The sequence below is a fragment of the Bidens hawaiensis genome, unplaced genomic scaffold, assembly GCF_021521415.1.
Source record: "Bidens hawaiensis isolate Kalapana, Puna unplaced genomic scaffold, B.hawaiensis_p1.1 tig00007515_1, whole genome shotgun sequence".
Classification (NCBI taxonomy): domain Eukaryota; kingdom Viridiplantae; phylum Streptophyta; class Magnoliopsida; order Asterales; family Asteraceae; genus Bidens; species Bidens hawaiensis.
Genome location: NW_027491526.1, coordinates 851,051 through 863,222, shown reverse-complemented (window position 1 = coordinate 863,222; position 12,172 = coordinate 851,051). Strand labels below are relative to the sequence as shown.

Genomic DNA, 12,172 nt, shown 5'->3' with positions numbered 1-12,172 from the left:
CTATTAGACTTTAGTTTTGACCATATTAAAGCACCCAAAGACGAATTTAGATCATTTGGATACACAAACAACAATAGCGAGATGCATAACCTTCATTGTTATTTCTCCTAAAAGCGTATTACCAAGGTGTATACAAACGAAAAGGGCTAAATGCAGATATAGCAGAGACAGTGAGCATGCTTCCGCAAACTAACAACTGAAGTTGCCATCCCTTGTCCAACTTGATTGCAGAATTTACCATACGTATCACATATCGCCATCCATTCAACTTCTGCTTCTCCAACTTTTGCGAACACTGCAGATTGTCCCGCAGCTGCTATTGCCGCCACCATCACATAGCCCATAACCTGCAAATTAACAAATATAAATGAATATGTTACATAAACAGAGTCAGATGTCCGGCCTGACCTACCTGATCAGCAGAAAAGATAAGCCATGCCAAGGGTTTGTTTAACACAACACTTCCTCCTGTAACCACACACCTCAATATCTGTACCAGTGAACAGGCTGCAGCTATCCCATTGGCTACCGCCAAAAACCTGTATTATTACTTTTACTATTAATAAAGTTGCGGTTAAAAGTAACTAAAGAGTTGCCTGGGATGAGACATACACTAGGGATTTCATGTCTGTGAATTTGGCTCTTTTCTGAATGCTAAGGATTTGTTTAACCTGAGTATCGGTCGCTACAAGAAGAGCAGCAGCAAGGCCCAAACCACAAATCACAGTCCTCAATATCAGCTCTGTCACCCTCATCCTCAGATCCACATAACTCATTATCTTAAATCACACAAAACAAAACAATGCAGTATCGTATATACATACATCTTTGCCAAAACTCACTTAAATAGGCAACTCACCTTTTTCTAATACACATAACTTTAATTATTGTGACAGAAATAATTTTGAAAAAAAAGTTAATATCATCATCATCGTCGTCGTCATCTTTGTTTCAATTCATGTAACGAGTCCTACTAAAAATAGAAACGGATCTTGATATGATATGATGTGAATTCGCAGTTCCCAATTCCTATGCCTAGCCCATTGGATTTTTATTTTAAGTTTAATATAACAAATTAAAAACACTTTATCAATAGTTAAATATACTGGTAACTGAGCTGAGACTCTCATAGGCCAACTTAGCGACGCATATTTAAGTGCAATATAACTTTAATTTATAACTCAAATGTAATTCTTTGATTATAAATTATAGGTTGATTTGTTCAAAACATAGTTTTTCACTACAAATTCAAACATAAACTGTCAGTTACTTTACACCCATCTGCAAATTGCCATATTTATTTCACATGCTACTACTTAAGACAAAAGAAGAGCAGTAATAATAAAAACAGTAATGTCATAATTTGCGGCAATTCTCAATTCTCTCTTGGTTCAAGCCCCGCGATTTCTCTAACCACTTGTGCTTTGTCAGCCTCAAATTGTTCATCCTCTGCAATGCAAACCTCGTTAACCACAGTTCATTCATACTTTTTCTTTTTCTTAATAACTTTGCTAACCTTTGTCTGGCTTAAATTCAGCAAACAGTCGCAGAAGCTTGCTCCTGTTCTCAACAAGTATGCCAATGATGTCAGCTGGCTTATTCTGGTTTGCTGCAAATAACTGCCAACAGGAACACATCTCTTAAAATTTTTCCCAACAATAATAATAAAGTTAACTGTGTACCTACCTTAAAAACATGAAATGCTTCTATCTGAATGCTCTTGCTTGACTCCTGCACAAAATTTTACAACCTATGAGATATGATGTTTTAGCACAGTGTCTTGTAATAAGTAAGAAATGTACGCACTCTCAGAAGGTTCATCAAGATCCTCAAGTTGTCCCTGGAACTTGCATACCGTGTCATCACAGCAGAGTTGGAACGATCTAACAAGATATCTCCCAAAAGCTGCAAGGCAAGTATATAATAAGCTATCAGATAAGCCAGCAATTCCATATGCATATTATTATTATTATTATTATTATTATTATTATTATTATTATTATTATTATTATTATTATTATTATTATTATCACCTTGATAGCTTGTCTTCTGGTTATGTAATTGGGTGACTCCAGAAGCTTTGAGTTGTATTCAGCAAAAAACTGGCAAGAGAAACAAACATATGTTCAAGAAGTTAAAAATAATAAATCCAGCTTATTGAAAAACCTAGACCAAGCATCATATCACAATATGTTTCTCTTTTCATGTAATCCTCTTCATTCTAATATGAATGTCATTTTGAACACTTGCATCCTTTTTACAAATATTAAAAATGCGCAAGGATGAGTGTTACCCACCCAGTCATAGTTTTTGGAAAGAAACTCAGCAACTGTTGACTTGTGTCGTGTCAAGAGTTCCTGCAACAAAAATGATAACATTTAAGATTCAAACTTGTGGTACTGCTTCAGCTAATAATATTGAATTCAAATAACCCAGATCATTATGAATAAGAAGAGTGTTAATCAAAAGTAAAAATCAGCAATGGCAATTTTGATTAGCAGTATTGTTGATATTCATTTGAAGAATATCGTGTCCATCAATAGACGGATCAAAGGCTAAGTTCTAAGAGTAAAGCTTATCCAGAATATAAATGCTTAGTAGTCTTAACCTTGAATGTTGCTGCTGCGTCAGCGGCAATATCAAAATTTGGAAGTTGAATGTAATCAAAGAACTTCTTCATATGCTCTGACTCCAATACATACCTAAAAACTCAAAGAATGAAGCAAATAAGTGTCACATGCCACAAGAAATGTTGTATCGAAGGAGGATTTGAACCGATGACTTCCAATGCACCCAAAAATAAAAACAAATATAAAAAATTACAACCAAAAAAACACATTATGTATATTCTAATGAATTTTGTTATTGACTCTTAAACCTTTTTCAAATTTCTAGAAAAATATATGAAGTTTCATCACTACAAGTATGAGTAAAACAATTTCATAGCAAAAATTATGGAACTCACCTAGCAACACTTTGATGGCGTATGCATTCCCTCAGCATTGCACCATAATGTAACGCCATGTCTGGATCCTCGTAACTAGAGAAACAAAATAAATTAAACTTGAAGCATGGGATTTAGGAGCGGGGAGAAGTGGAAACAAGTCTTTCTGCTTCCTTAGAAAGCTCCGTCTAGATAAACATGACCCCGATTGCCTATCAGACTTTAAATAGAAATCGTATGATCGATCACTATTGTTTGGATGAGGGTGTTATAAAAACAGTCCCAATAAACGTGTTCACACGGCCCCTTATTAAAATACACGCACATTCATGGTAACGGAAAAGCATTCACATAGATATCGTTGTTAATCATATCACATGTTTCCAAATAAGAAATCCAAAGGAGCATGCGGCCAGCCTTTAAGTATGTAATTGGTAATTAAAAGAGAAAGTAGTGTTACCCTGATACCAAGATATCCATAAGATCGATATTAGCCTCCAAATAATCGCAGGCGATCAACCTAGATTGAACCTGCTGGCGTTGGAGGTTAGCGACAATTTGAGTAGCATCCTTGCGAGCCTAGCGTAGAAGAAGTTGTTATTGTTATTTTAGCAGTATAGTATAATAAGAATAAGAATGAATAATAATATAGAAGGAAGGAAGGGTTGGTTACTTCTAAGTTGAGTTTGGGGAGACAGACAATGAGCAAGCGGAAAGTGTTGTCTTTGAAGAACTCTTGAGTGAGCTGAGCACAAGCTTCAGAGACGGGCTCGGCTTCACTGTTTCCATAGAGAATTTGCTTGAGCTCACGGAGAAGCTTACTCAAAGTAGCAAACTAAACATCACAATCAGATATATATATCAGATCAAATGCCCCTCCTAAGTCCTAACTAATAAGATTGAATTGAATAATAATATAACCTAACCTAATTAATTAATTGAATAGAATGAATCACAATAGAATACGATCTATCTATCTATGAATGATAATAATAATAATACCTTTTCTTCGCGTTTGGTTTTTTCACGAGTATCCGGATTGGAGTCTGCAAAAATGAGAAGATCCCTAGTCTGACGGACGATGTCAACCGGCGTCTTGGGTTTTGACTTGAAAAGTCCTTTCATGCCCGATTGATTAATTGATTGATTGGAGCCTATATCTTTCTTTCTGTCTGTCTGTGGATAATAATAATAATAATAATAATAATAATAATAATAATAGAGACATAGAGTTTGCTCGCTCTCTATCTCTTTCGCTGCTGGATCTTGGGAACTAGATGGATGGATGGATGTTTGTTTTTACCTCTTATTATTTTATTATTTCTTTTAATACATTCACTCTTTTTTCCCCTCAACTGTATACTTTTATAAACAATAAAAACATTAAAATCGCAACCTTCACAAACCGGAGAGAATCCCCGCCAAAAAAATATAGACAAACTATTTAAATAGAAATTTATACCACTTTGACCAATCTATTTTTCGATCTATTATTGTACCAAATACTTTAACAAGAAATAATTACAATCCCGTGATAAACATCCTTCTCGGTTTTACCCATTGTAGTAGTCTTATGAAGATCTAACATATCTCTAATAAAAAAATATTTGTTGAAAGTGGTTGTGAGTAAAGAAGAAAAAAAAAAGATGATGAAAAAATATATAAAAATTTAATTAAACAACAGAGAAAAATGTAGTGATTCTTAGTGTATGAGTAAGGATAAATTAGTAATTTTATGTTCAAAAAGGCAAAAGCAATTTAAAAAGTCAGCTTCTTAGACATAGGAATATAGGATGTTCATACGATCTTCACACACCAAATTTGGCCTATATGGCCCGTTTAAGGTTATACGGGCCATATATGACATGATTTGTTGAAGACTTTTATGTCATATAAGGCTATGCAGGTCGTATAGGACCTGAAAAGGCTGTTTTTATGTCCCCTCCGTACACTTGTCAGTCACGTTTGACCTATATGACCAGTATAGTTCTATACAACCCATACATGCCTGCACAATCTCCTTTAGGAGTGGTGTATGATAAGCACACTCTGTTTTATTATGTCTTTTGAAAAAACCTCTCTCCATTTTAAAACGACCAAATTAAGAAACATTTTTTATTAATGTCAAACACTATTTAACTTTTGCCTTTTTAAAATCCATAAGTCAATAAACTCATTCCCAAACACCATTCTAAAGTATTACAGAGGAAATTGCATATTCAAGTAACAATAATATGCTCTCTCTAAAATTTGAATCCTTGATGAATATATTGTCTTCCGTGATATGTGTGAAGACTCACAATTCGTTTTTAAGCATTGGGTTGTCCATTGTTTTGAAAGAAAAAAGTTTAATGATATTGTACAATGGTTCATATATTTTTTCCCCTAAATTTCAACCATTTTAACCAGTTTGGGATATGGATTACTCTATGTATATACCTAGTAACTAAGTTTTGAAATTTTTCTAATTAAGTCACTCATAAAATATATTGTTTCAATCAGGTTACTAAAGTTTTTTTTTTGTTCCAATCATAAATATTTTACCTGGATAATAGGCTATCGAGTTTTTTTTTTAAATTTTAAATAAAGTGACATTACGAAATTATTTTTTTAACCCAAAAACTTAAAATCTATGTTCCTGCTTTTAACTTTCGTTTATGTTCATTCAATTTGTCTGGTGGTACTTTTCTTTTCTTTTTTTTGTCCACATTGTTCTCAGTCAATACTAAACAATTCCTATGTGCACCTAATCCAAATGATTAATTTCTAACCGCGAGCGCTTAAACTTCAATTTCCATTCTTTCAGGTTTGTTGGGACTATAAGAACTGAAAATATATACCAGATATTATATTACAGAAGTCACCTTGCTATATATATAAGGCTTATGGATAAAAGAAAATGTATAAAAATACATAGAAAAAAAAGAGAATTAATCTTTTGGACATATATAATTAAGAAAAATGGACGTTGGCTTCATTCAGTGTTGTCCAGTCTCGAGGCTTACAAAGACAAGGGCTCCTGCATGCCAATTATATATTAATTATAATTAATATGATGCATGTATGAGTGGATTAATTAGTTAGATGGATAGCTTTAAGTACGTACCAAGAGTGGGCATCAACATTGACAACACAAGAGTTCCAGCAATTTTTAAAGGGAATCCGGTCTTGAGCATATCTACGACATCGATACGACCAGTGGTTAATCCTATGACATTTGAAGGCGTTGCGGTGGGAAGCAAGAAAGCAAACTGCGCTCCAATGGCTCCAGGAACCATAAGTAGGAGCGGATGGACATTAATATTCTTAGCGATTTGGATGAGCAGCGGAACCATGATGGTGGTGGTGGCGTTGTTTGATGTAATCAACTCCGTCAGCATCCCGCTTATCACACACACCGCTGGCGCAACCGCCAGGTATGGCGTCTTCCCCAGAAAGTCGAGTGACCTGGATAGCACGTCTGCCACACCACTTGTTCTCACTCCCTCTGCGATGGCAAGACCCGCACCGAGTAATAAGACGATGTTCCATGGTAACTTGTTGCATTTGTTCCAATCCATCAACTTCTCTCCTTGTTGTTTCTTGTTAGGGATTATGAAGAGCAGAGTCGCCATCATTACGCTAACCGTTCCATCCCCAACACGATCGTTAAATAAGCTTCCCCATCCAGGTATATCGTCGGTGATGCTTCGAGTCATCCATAAAACAATTAACACCTGCACAACAAATAAACTTAATTAATTAATCAGACTAGCATAGGTTGAGGGGTAGCCCGGCCCCACTACCCCTCAACTTTGCTGGCGAATATTATTAGTGCAATCTTTTTCAACTTCGTTTGATATGTCGCGCCATAGATCCCTTTAACTTTAACTTTTCTTTTAGAAGCGTCACTGTAATTAATCATGTATACAATGTATCAATATTAATAAGTTGCATTGCAATGGGTTACGTACCGAGAAGACAGTCAAGATCATTTTTTCAGCAAAAGCCATTGGACCTAACACATCAAGCTCCCTCCGTATATGAGTCTTATCCAAATAAGCGGAAAGAGTCTGACCGGAGCCTCTTGGGCAATAGACAAGACAAAGAATGAGCCACAAAGCAATGAAGAGCAAGAGGGCCATGGGGAAGCCGAAGAAGAACCAAGTGCTGAAGCTCAAGGGCTGGGCTTCTGGGAAATAGCTCTTCCACATGCCGACCAGTATGAGGTTGACACCTGTGCCGGTCAGCGTGCTCATTCCGCCGATCGCTGACGAGTATATGACCCCAAGGACAACCGCTTTGCAGAACTTGCTTGCCTCGCCACTCGACGGAAGCCGCTGGAGGATCCCGGTGGCCACCGGCATCATCATGACGGTGGTGGGCGTGTTGTGCATCCACATGCTGACAAATGCTGTCGTGGCACAGATGCCCAAAAGAAGGAGCTGTGGGTTTAGAGGATCTCCACAAAACACCAGTGTTATCTGCAACCCACACCACACGTATCCATCAACAGTTCTTTTATTATTGTAATAACAAATTGAAAATAATATTTAAACTTTTTTTTAACTGTAAACAAATATAGAATTGAGTACAAGGGACCCAATGTCAACATGCAACAGCAAGCTGGCCCAACCATCTGTACAGAGCCCGTCAATGATAAGTTTGGACAACCTCATGATCGAACTAGAGATCACAAAGATCACGGTCTTTCTTCATTGAGTTACTCATATCCCCTCCAAAATATTGTTTGTGGGGAAACATGGTTTTCATTGAGAAACCTAGACTTTCTATCACTACTCTAGAAAGGATAAATAATATTTAAACTAACTAAATAAAAAAATTACTATAAATTAAGACACAAATAATTTATGGTATATATGTAATTATTTGATTGGATATAAAACAGTAGTTGAATGAGAAAGATGGTAGTAGACAACGTGTCGAGTCACGCTAGCTAAGTAGCTATCAACAAAAGGGTGTAACATATTAAAATGCTTAGGTGTCACTAAGCTAATTGGAATTGGACAAAAGAAGCAAAATAATACTATGTAATTAATTATATAATACCAAACAGAGAACGAATATTTGTGTTAACGTTAGCAAGTAAACTCATTCAGATAATGATAGATTATGTCCGACCACTTACAAACTAATACGTGGAAAAATTACATGATTTGTTTAGCACAATTATTTGACATGACTTATCCGAAAAAAAGACAACGACAAATTACTGGATAAGATGGACATCCCAACAACAACAAATTAGTCATTATGTTATATAGATAAAAGAAATTATATATCTATACATTTTAAGTCTATACAAAAATGATTTAGTGTCCTTGTTAATAGAATTCAATCCATATATATGAACATTTTTTATATGAAATTATATTTAAAAACAAAGTAGCTAAATTGATGAATTAAATTAGACTAAATTATAAATATGGGTGCTTGCATGCTCACATTCAAGGCTAATCTTCTATGAATGTTGTAATGCTCAACAGCAAGAGCAAGAATAAAGCTTCCAAGAACAAGGGAGATGACATCATCCATGTAAGCCCTTGCCACGTCATCTGCGGCAGCTATCCCGAAAAGAGGGAAGAGGAAGAGCGGGGACATGGAGGTTATGGGCATGGGGACGGCCTCGGTGAGCCACCAGGCGAACACCCAGGCCAGGACGCCCAGCATGTTCCGGCTGGTGGTGGGAGAGGGCCCATCCACCTTGACGAAGAGACAGATAAGGGCGCATAACAAGGGACCCAACAAGACGAACAATGTTTTTAGTGTGAAAATGGATTTGATTGAGGTTTCGGAGGCGTGTAAGGGGAGGAGGGGGGTGGTCGTGGTGTTTGTGTGTGTGTGTTGGTCCATCGAATGAATGAATGAATGAATTGTATTATATTTAACGATGATGATATATTAGATGGATGAGAGACTTTTAAGCTAGGTTTATATAGAAACAAATTAACCTAGGCGATTCGGTTGGTGTTCATCAACTGTTGTAGTGAATGATATGCATGTATATGCACATGGCTATGGGACGTGGACTCGGCAGATCGACGCTATAGCCCTTTCAATTTATTTATTATTTTTCTTATTAAAGAAAAAATCTGAACTTGTGGTGGTGATATGTGGATGAAAGAAATTATTTAGAGAACTAGGGCCAGGGGTACTAATAATAATCGATTACATCATGACCCCTGTATCATTAAATTGTAGCCATAATAAATCATGTGATCAAGACGTGTTTCTTTCATATTTTTGTATATTATTAGTATATTATTATAGCCATGTAAATGGTATCTAGTTTCTTCCAACACTAAGAGCATTTACAATATGCTTTGGTTCCCTAAATCTGAATCTAAGTGGCAATATATAAATTTGAAGGACACAAACTTTCTTGTTGTAGAGTTAAGTCCATGAAGACGAGTTTGTCTTTACAAACTTGCAAAGAACTAGGTGAGGTGGCATCTCTCACATACACACATATATCTATACTATATATAATACACCAAACAAAGACAAATTAAGACACTCATTTTTAAGTAATTTACAACACTTAATGCATGAGGTACATGTGTTAGTAATGGTAAACATGTCTTTTAAATACAATCCATTCAACTTACAAGTTTGACCCCTCATCTTTTACCATATTATGTTTTTAATTTAACTTGTAAACTAACTTCCCACCCATGATTTTTAAACGACTATAACCTTTTCATACGTTAATATTTTTATAAAAAAATTGCACCATAAAAATGAGCATTTTATTTTCTTTAATTTGGATATGATTTTGTTGTAATTTTTTTTCATTTTAAATAAATTAATATGTTACGTAGGGGTGTTCAGTATCAGTTTTGATGATTTTTTTTAAGTTAAACTGGTTCCAGTTTAGTTTCACAGTTTAATCTTTAATAATAAACTTAGTTTAAAATAATAATTTAAATGTACTATCACTTTTAACTAAAAACTAACATAATATGATACTTGAGATGATCATAAATAAAAAAATGATAATTTTAGCCACATAAAGGGTAAATATTAATGGAAGATTTAATACGTGAAATAATAACAACAAAGATTACAAAAGGAATCATATTGCAATTAGGTTAATTTACAGTCTTTTCTGGTTTTATATGGCCGGTTGCAGATATAAACCGCGAACCAACCGTTCACTACGTTTTGAAAATTTTGAAACCGACCAACAAACCGAAAGTAAAAAAGAAAAAGAAAAAAGAAGACAAACCAATGACCAATTTAAACGATTTCAAGGTTTTAACCGAACCATAAACACTTATATTTGTATGTGATTAACAGGTTCAAACACCCATTGCATCGCGCGGGCACCTCTCTAGTATTATATATATACACGTACACACATATAATTTTTTTATTGGGTTTGTGGAAGTTTGTTGTTATGGAAGAAAGTAAGGTTTTTGAGAAAAGTTTGAAATATGATGTGACGATTATGTGACGATTTATATGAGTTTGTTGTTGTTGATGCTCTAAAGCACCCACAATGTTCATGTTGTGCAGGGCCAGCTCATGGGCCGGTCTTAATGAAGATGCATCTTTAAACTCATACTTAATTAAGACCTTTAATTCATTTATTTTTCTAAAAGAAAAATTATATATAGATGTATATTTATTTTGCGGGTTATAAACAAAAATAATTATTGTTAGTAGTAAAACTGTGTGTTGTTTAGTTGTAGGTCACAAGTTTAAAACTGGTTATTGACACTTTTTATCTTTTTTGTTTTTATTAACACTTCTAGCATGTGCTTACATTGATATCTCCGTTGACTTGAACACCGGTAACAGCAAAAAAAGCCATGATTTCTAGGCTCAGGTGCATAAGTATTTTGTAATGAAATCGGTTACACCCCTCAATCCATTGAATATTTAAAGTCGCATTGGCACGTGATGACATGTCCGTTTAATAAGTTTGTAAGTTATCCAACTGCAACAGATAAGAAAAGAGAAGTGGATGGTCTGACGATCAAGTCATGAGCCACATACAAAAAAAGAGTTATAGGAAGACACGGCTCATGCTTTTAGGTATGAGTATGTGTGCGATGTTGTTAGACGTGAGCCAAAATGGATCTAACCGGTTCACCCTTAAAAGGATGAAAACCTAAATTTCGGGGACTACACCACATCAGCTTCCGACGAGCATACAAGCATCCACATCAAATTCGATGACTCGAATGATGAAGTGCCTAGTAATCCGGTGGACGAAATTAACGAGTTGTCGCGGCCAACTGGTCAAAAGAAGGCGAGAGGCAAAGTGGAAGAACCAGTTGTCGACAAGGTCAACGAGCGAATGTGAGATTTTTTGTCAAAAATTCGACATCTATTAATAGATTTAATGAGAAAATGGATGAAATTTTGTTTAACCAAGAGAATAAACATTCTAATGACAAATCGATCGAGCATTGATCTGGACACAATGAATATACCCGCATCGCGTTATGTGGAAAAATCAAGAAAAAACGTAACATTTGAGGTTAGTTTTAAGTTTTATCTATCATTTAATGTATGTTTTTGTTTTTGTTTTTATTCGTTGATGTTTTTTTACTTTTAAGTTTTTTATTATTATTTCTAAATACTTTAATTTTTAATATAAGATTTCTATTTATTTTAAAAGTATATTTTAACATTTAAATATATTCGAAATATAAAAATAAATTTGTGAAGAAACACTAATTGACCCCGGGCAGATTACGGATAATCTGGGGGTTAAATAGATGTTTCCCTCGAGGGGTTAGACCCGGCAAAGATGGTTCTTCTGATAACCTGCAAAACAGACACCGTGAGCTCGTCACTGAGAAGGGGGGGGTACCTCCTTGTGACCACCCTCCGGCGTGAGAATCAGACTAGATTGCTCTTGAATATAAGTGTATATTAAGAGATTGCTAGAGCAGATATCAGGTATAAGATGTAAGATACAAGATAAGATGAGATGATCATACCATTTGGGGTATTTATAGCCGAAGGTAGGTTTCCAAAAGGGTATAGCCGGTTGAATAGTATTCCTGTTCTACCAACTGTGGCCTACGCACGTGCCATGCTGGTAGTTGGTGGGTAGGCAGCGGCTGACAGTGACCAGGCCTGCTGTGTACTATTCCTTTTCCACCAACTGCAGGCTATGCACGTGGTATGACAGGAGTTGGTGAGTAGGTAGCGGCTAATAGTGACATACAGTACAAGAGCATGCTGCTCGCCATACTGTTGTCAATGGGCTGT

General features: G+C 35.5%; 3 protein-coding genes across 3 annotated transcripts; all 3 read right to left on the bottom strand.

Moving 5' to 3' along the window:
* Nucleotides 1-146: 146 nt before the first annotated feature.
* LOC143635442 (CASP-like protein 2B1) lies at nt 147-755 on the bottom strand. Its single transcript, XM_077103277.1, has 3 exons — nt 613-755; nt 413-539; nt 147-347 (listed from the first exon to the last, which is right to left on the bottom strand). The coding sequence occupies exons 1-3, from the start codon at nt 753-755 to the stop codon at nt 147-149; spliced, it is 471 nt and encodes a 156-aa protein (XP_076959392.1).
* Nucleotides 756-1,187: 432 nt separating this feature from the next.
* LOC143635515 (putative MO25-like protein At5g47540) lies at nt 1,188-4,191 on the bottom strand. The gene is made up of 11 exons (XM_077103338.1): nt 3,947-4,191; nt 3,618-3,779; nt 3,405-3,523; nt 2,966-3,040; nt 2,609-2,702; nt 2,298-2,357; nt 2,034-2,102; nt 1,807-1,905; nt 1,687-1,731; nt 1,517-1,619; nt 1,188-1,449 (listed from the first exon to the last, which is right to left on the bottom strand). Exons 1-11 carry the CDS (start codon nt 4,067-4,069, stop codon nt 1,376-1,378), a joined length of 1,023 nt encoding a protein of 340 aa, XP_076959453.1. The 5' UTR covers nt 4,070-4,191; the 3' UTR covers nt 1,188-1,375.
* Nucleotides 4,192-5,764: 1,573 nt separating this feature from the next.
* Nucleotides 5,765-8,888, bottom strand: LOC143635514 (tonoplast dicarboxylate transporter-like). The gene is made up of 4 exons (XM_077103337.1): nt 8,390-8,888; nt 6,898-7,407; nt 6,051-6,660; nt 5,765-5,963 (listed from the first exon to the last, which is right to left on the bottom strand). Exons 1-4 carry the CDS (start codon nt 8,795-8,797, stop codon nt 5,923-5,925), a joined length of 1,569 nt encoding a protein of 522 aa, XP_076959452.1. The 5' UTR covers nt 8,798-8,888; the 3' UTR covers nt 5,765-5,922.
* Nucleotides 8,889-12,172: the final 3,284 nt, after the last annotated feature.

Bases quoted from the DNA above. Each gene is read 5' to 3' on its own strand.
- LOC143635442 (XM_077103277.1), bottom strand. From the start codon at position 755: ATGAGGGTGACAGAGCTGATATTGAGGACTGTGATTTGTGGTTTGGGC. The intron at 540-612 runs GTATGTCTCATC...GTAATAATACAG, and splicing joins ACAGACATGAAATCCCTAGT to GTTTTTGGCGGTAGCCAATG. The intron at 348-412 runs GTAGGTCAGGCC...GTTAATTTGCAG, and splicing joins TTATCTTTTCTGCTGATCAG to GTTATGGGCTATGTGATGGT.
- LOC143635515 (XM_077103338.1), bottom strand. From the start codon at position 4,069: ATGAAAGGACTTTTCAAGTCAAAACCCAAGACGCCGGTTGACATCGTC. The intron at 3,780-3,946 runs GTATTATTATTA...TGTGATGTTTAG, and splicing joins AAACCAAACGCGAAGAAAAG to TTTGCTACTTTGAGTAAGCT. The intron at 1,450-1,516 runs GTTAGCAAAGTT...TTTGCATTGCAG, and splicing joins TGAATTTAAGCCAGACAAAG to AGGATGAACAATTTGAGGCT.
- LOC143635514 (XM_077103337.1), bottom strand. From the start codon at position 8,797: ATGGACCAACACACACACACAAACACCACGACCACCCCCCTCCTCCCC. The intron at 7,408-8,389 runs GTGAGCATGCAA...TGTGGGTTGCAG, and splicing joins ATAGAAGATTAGCCTTGAAT to ATAACACTGGTGTTTTGTGG. The intron at 6,661-6,897 runs GTACGTAACCCA...TTTGTTGTGCAG, and splicing joins TGATCTTGACTGTCTTCTCG to GTGTTAATTGTTTTATGGAT.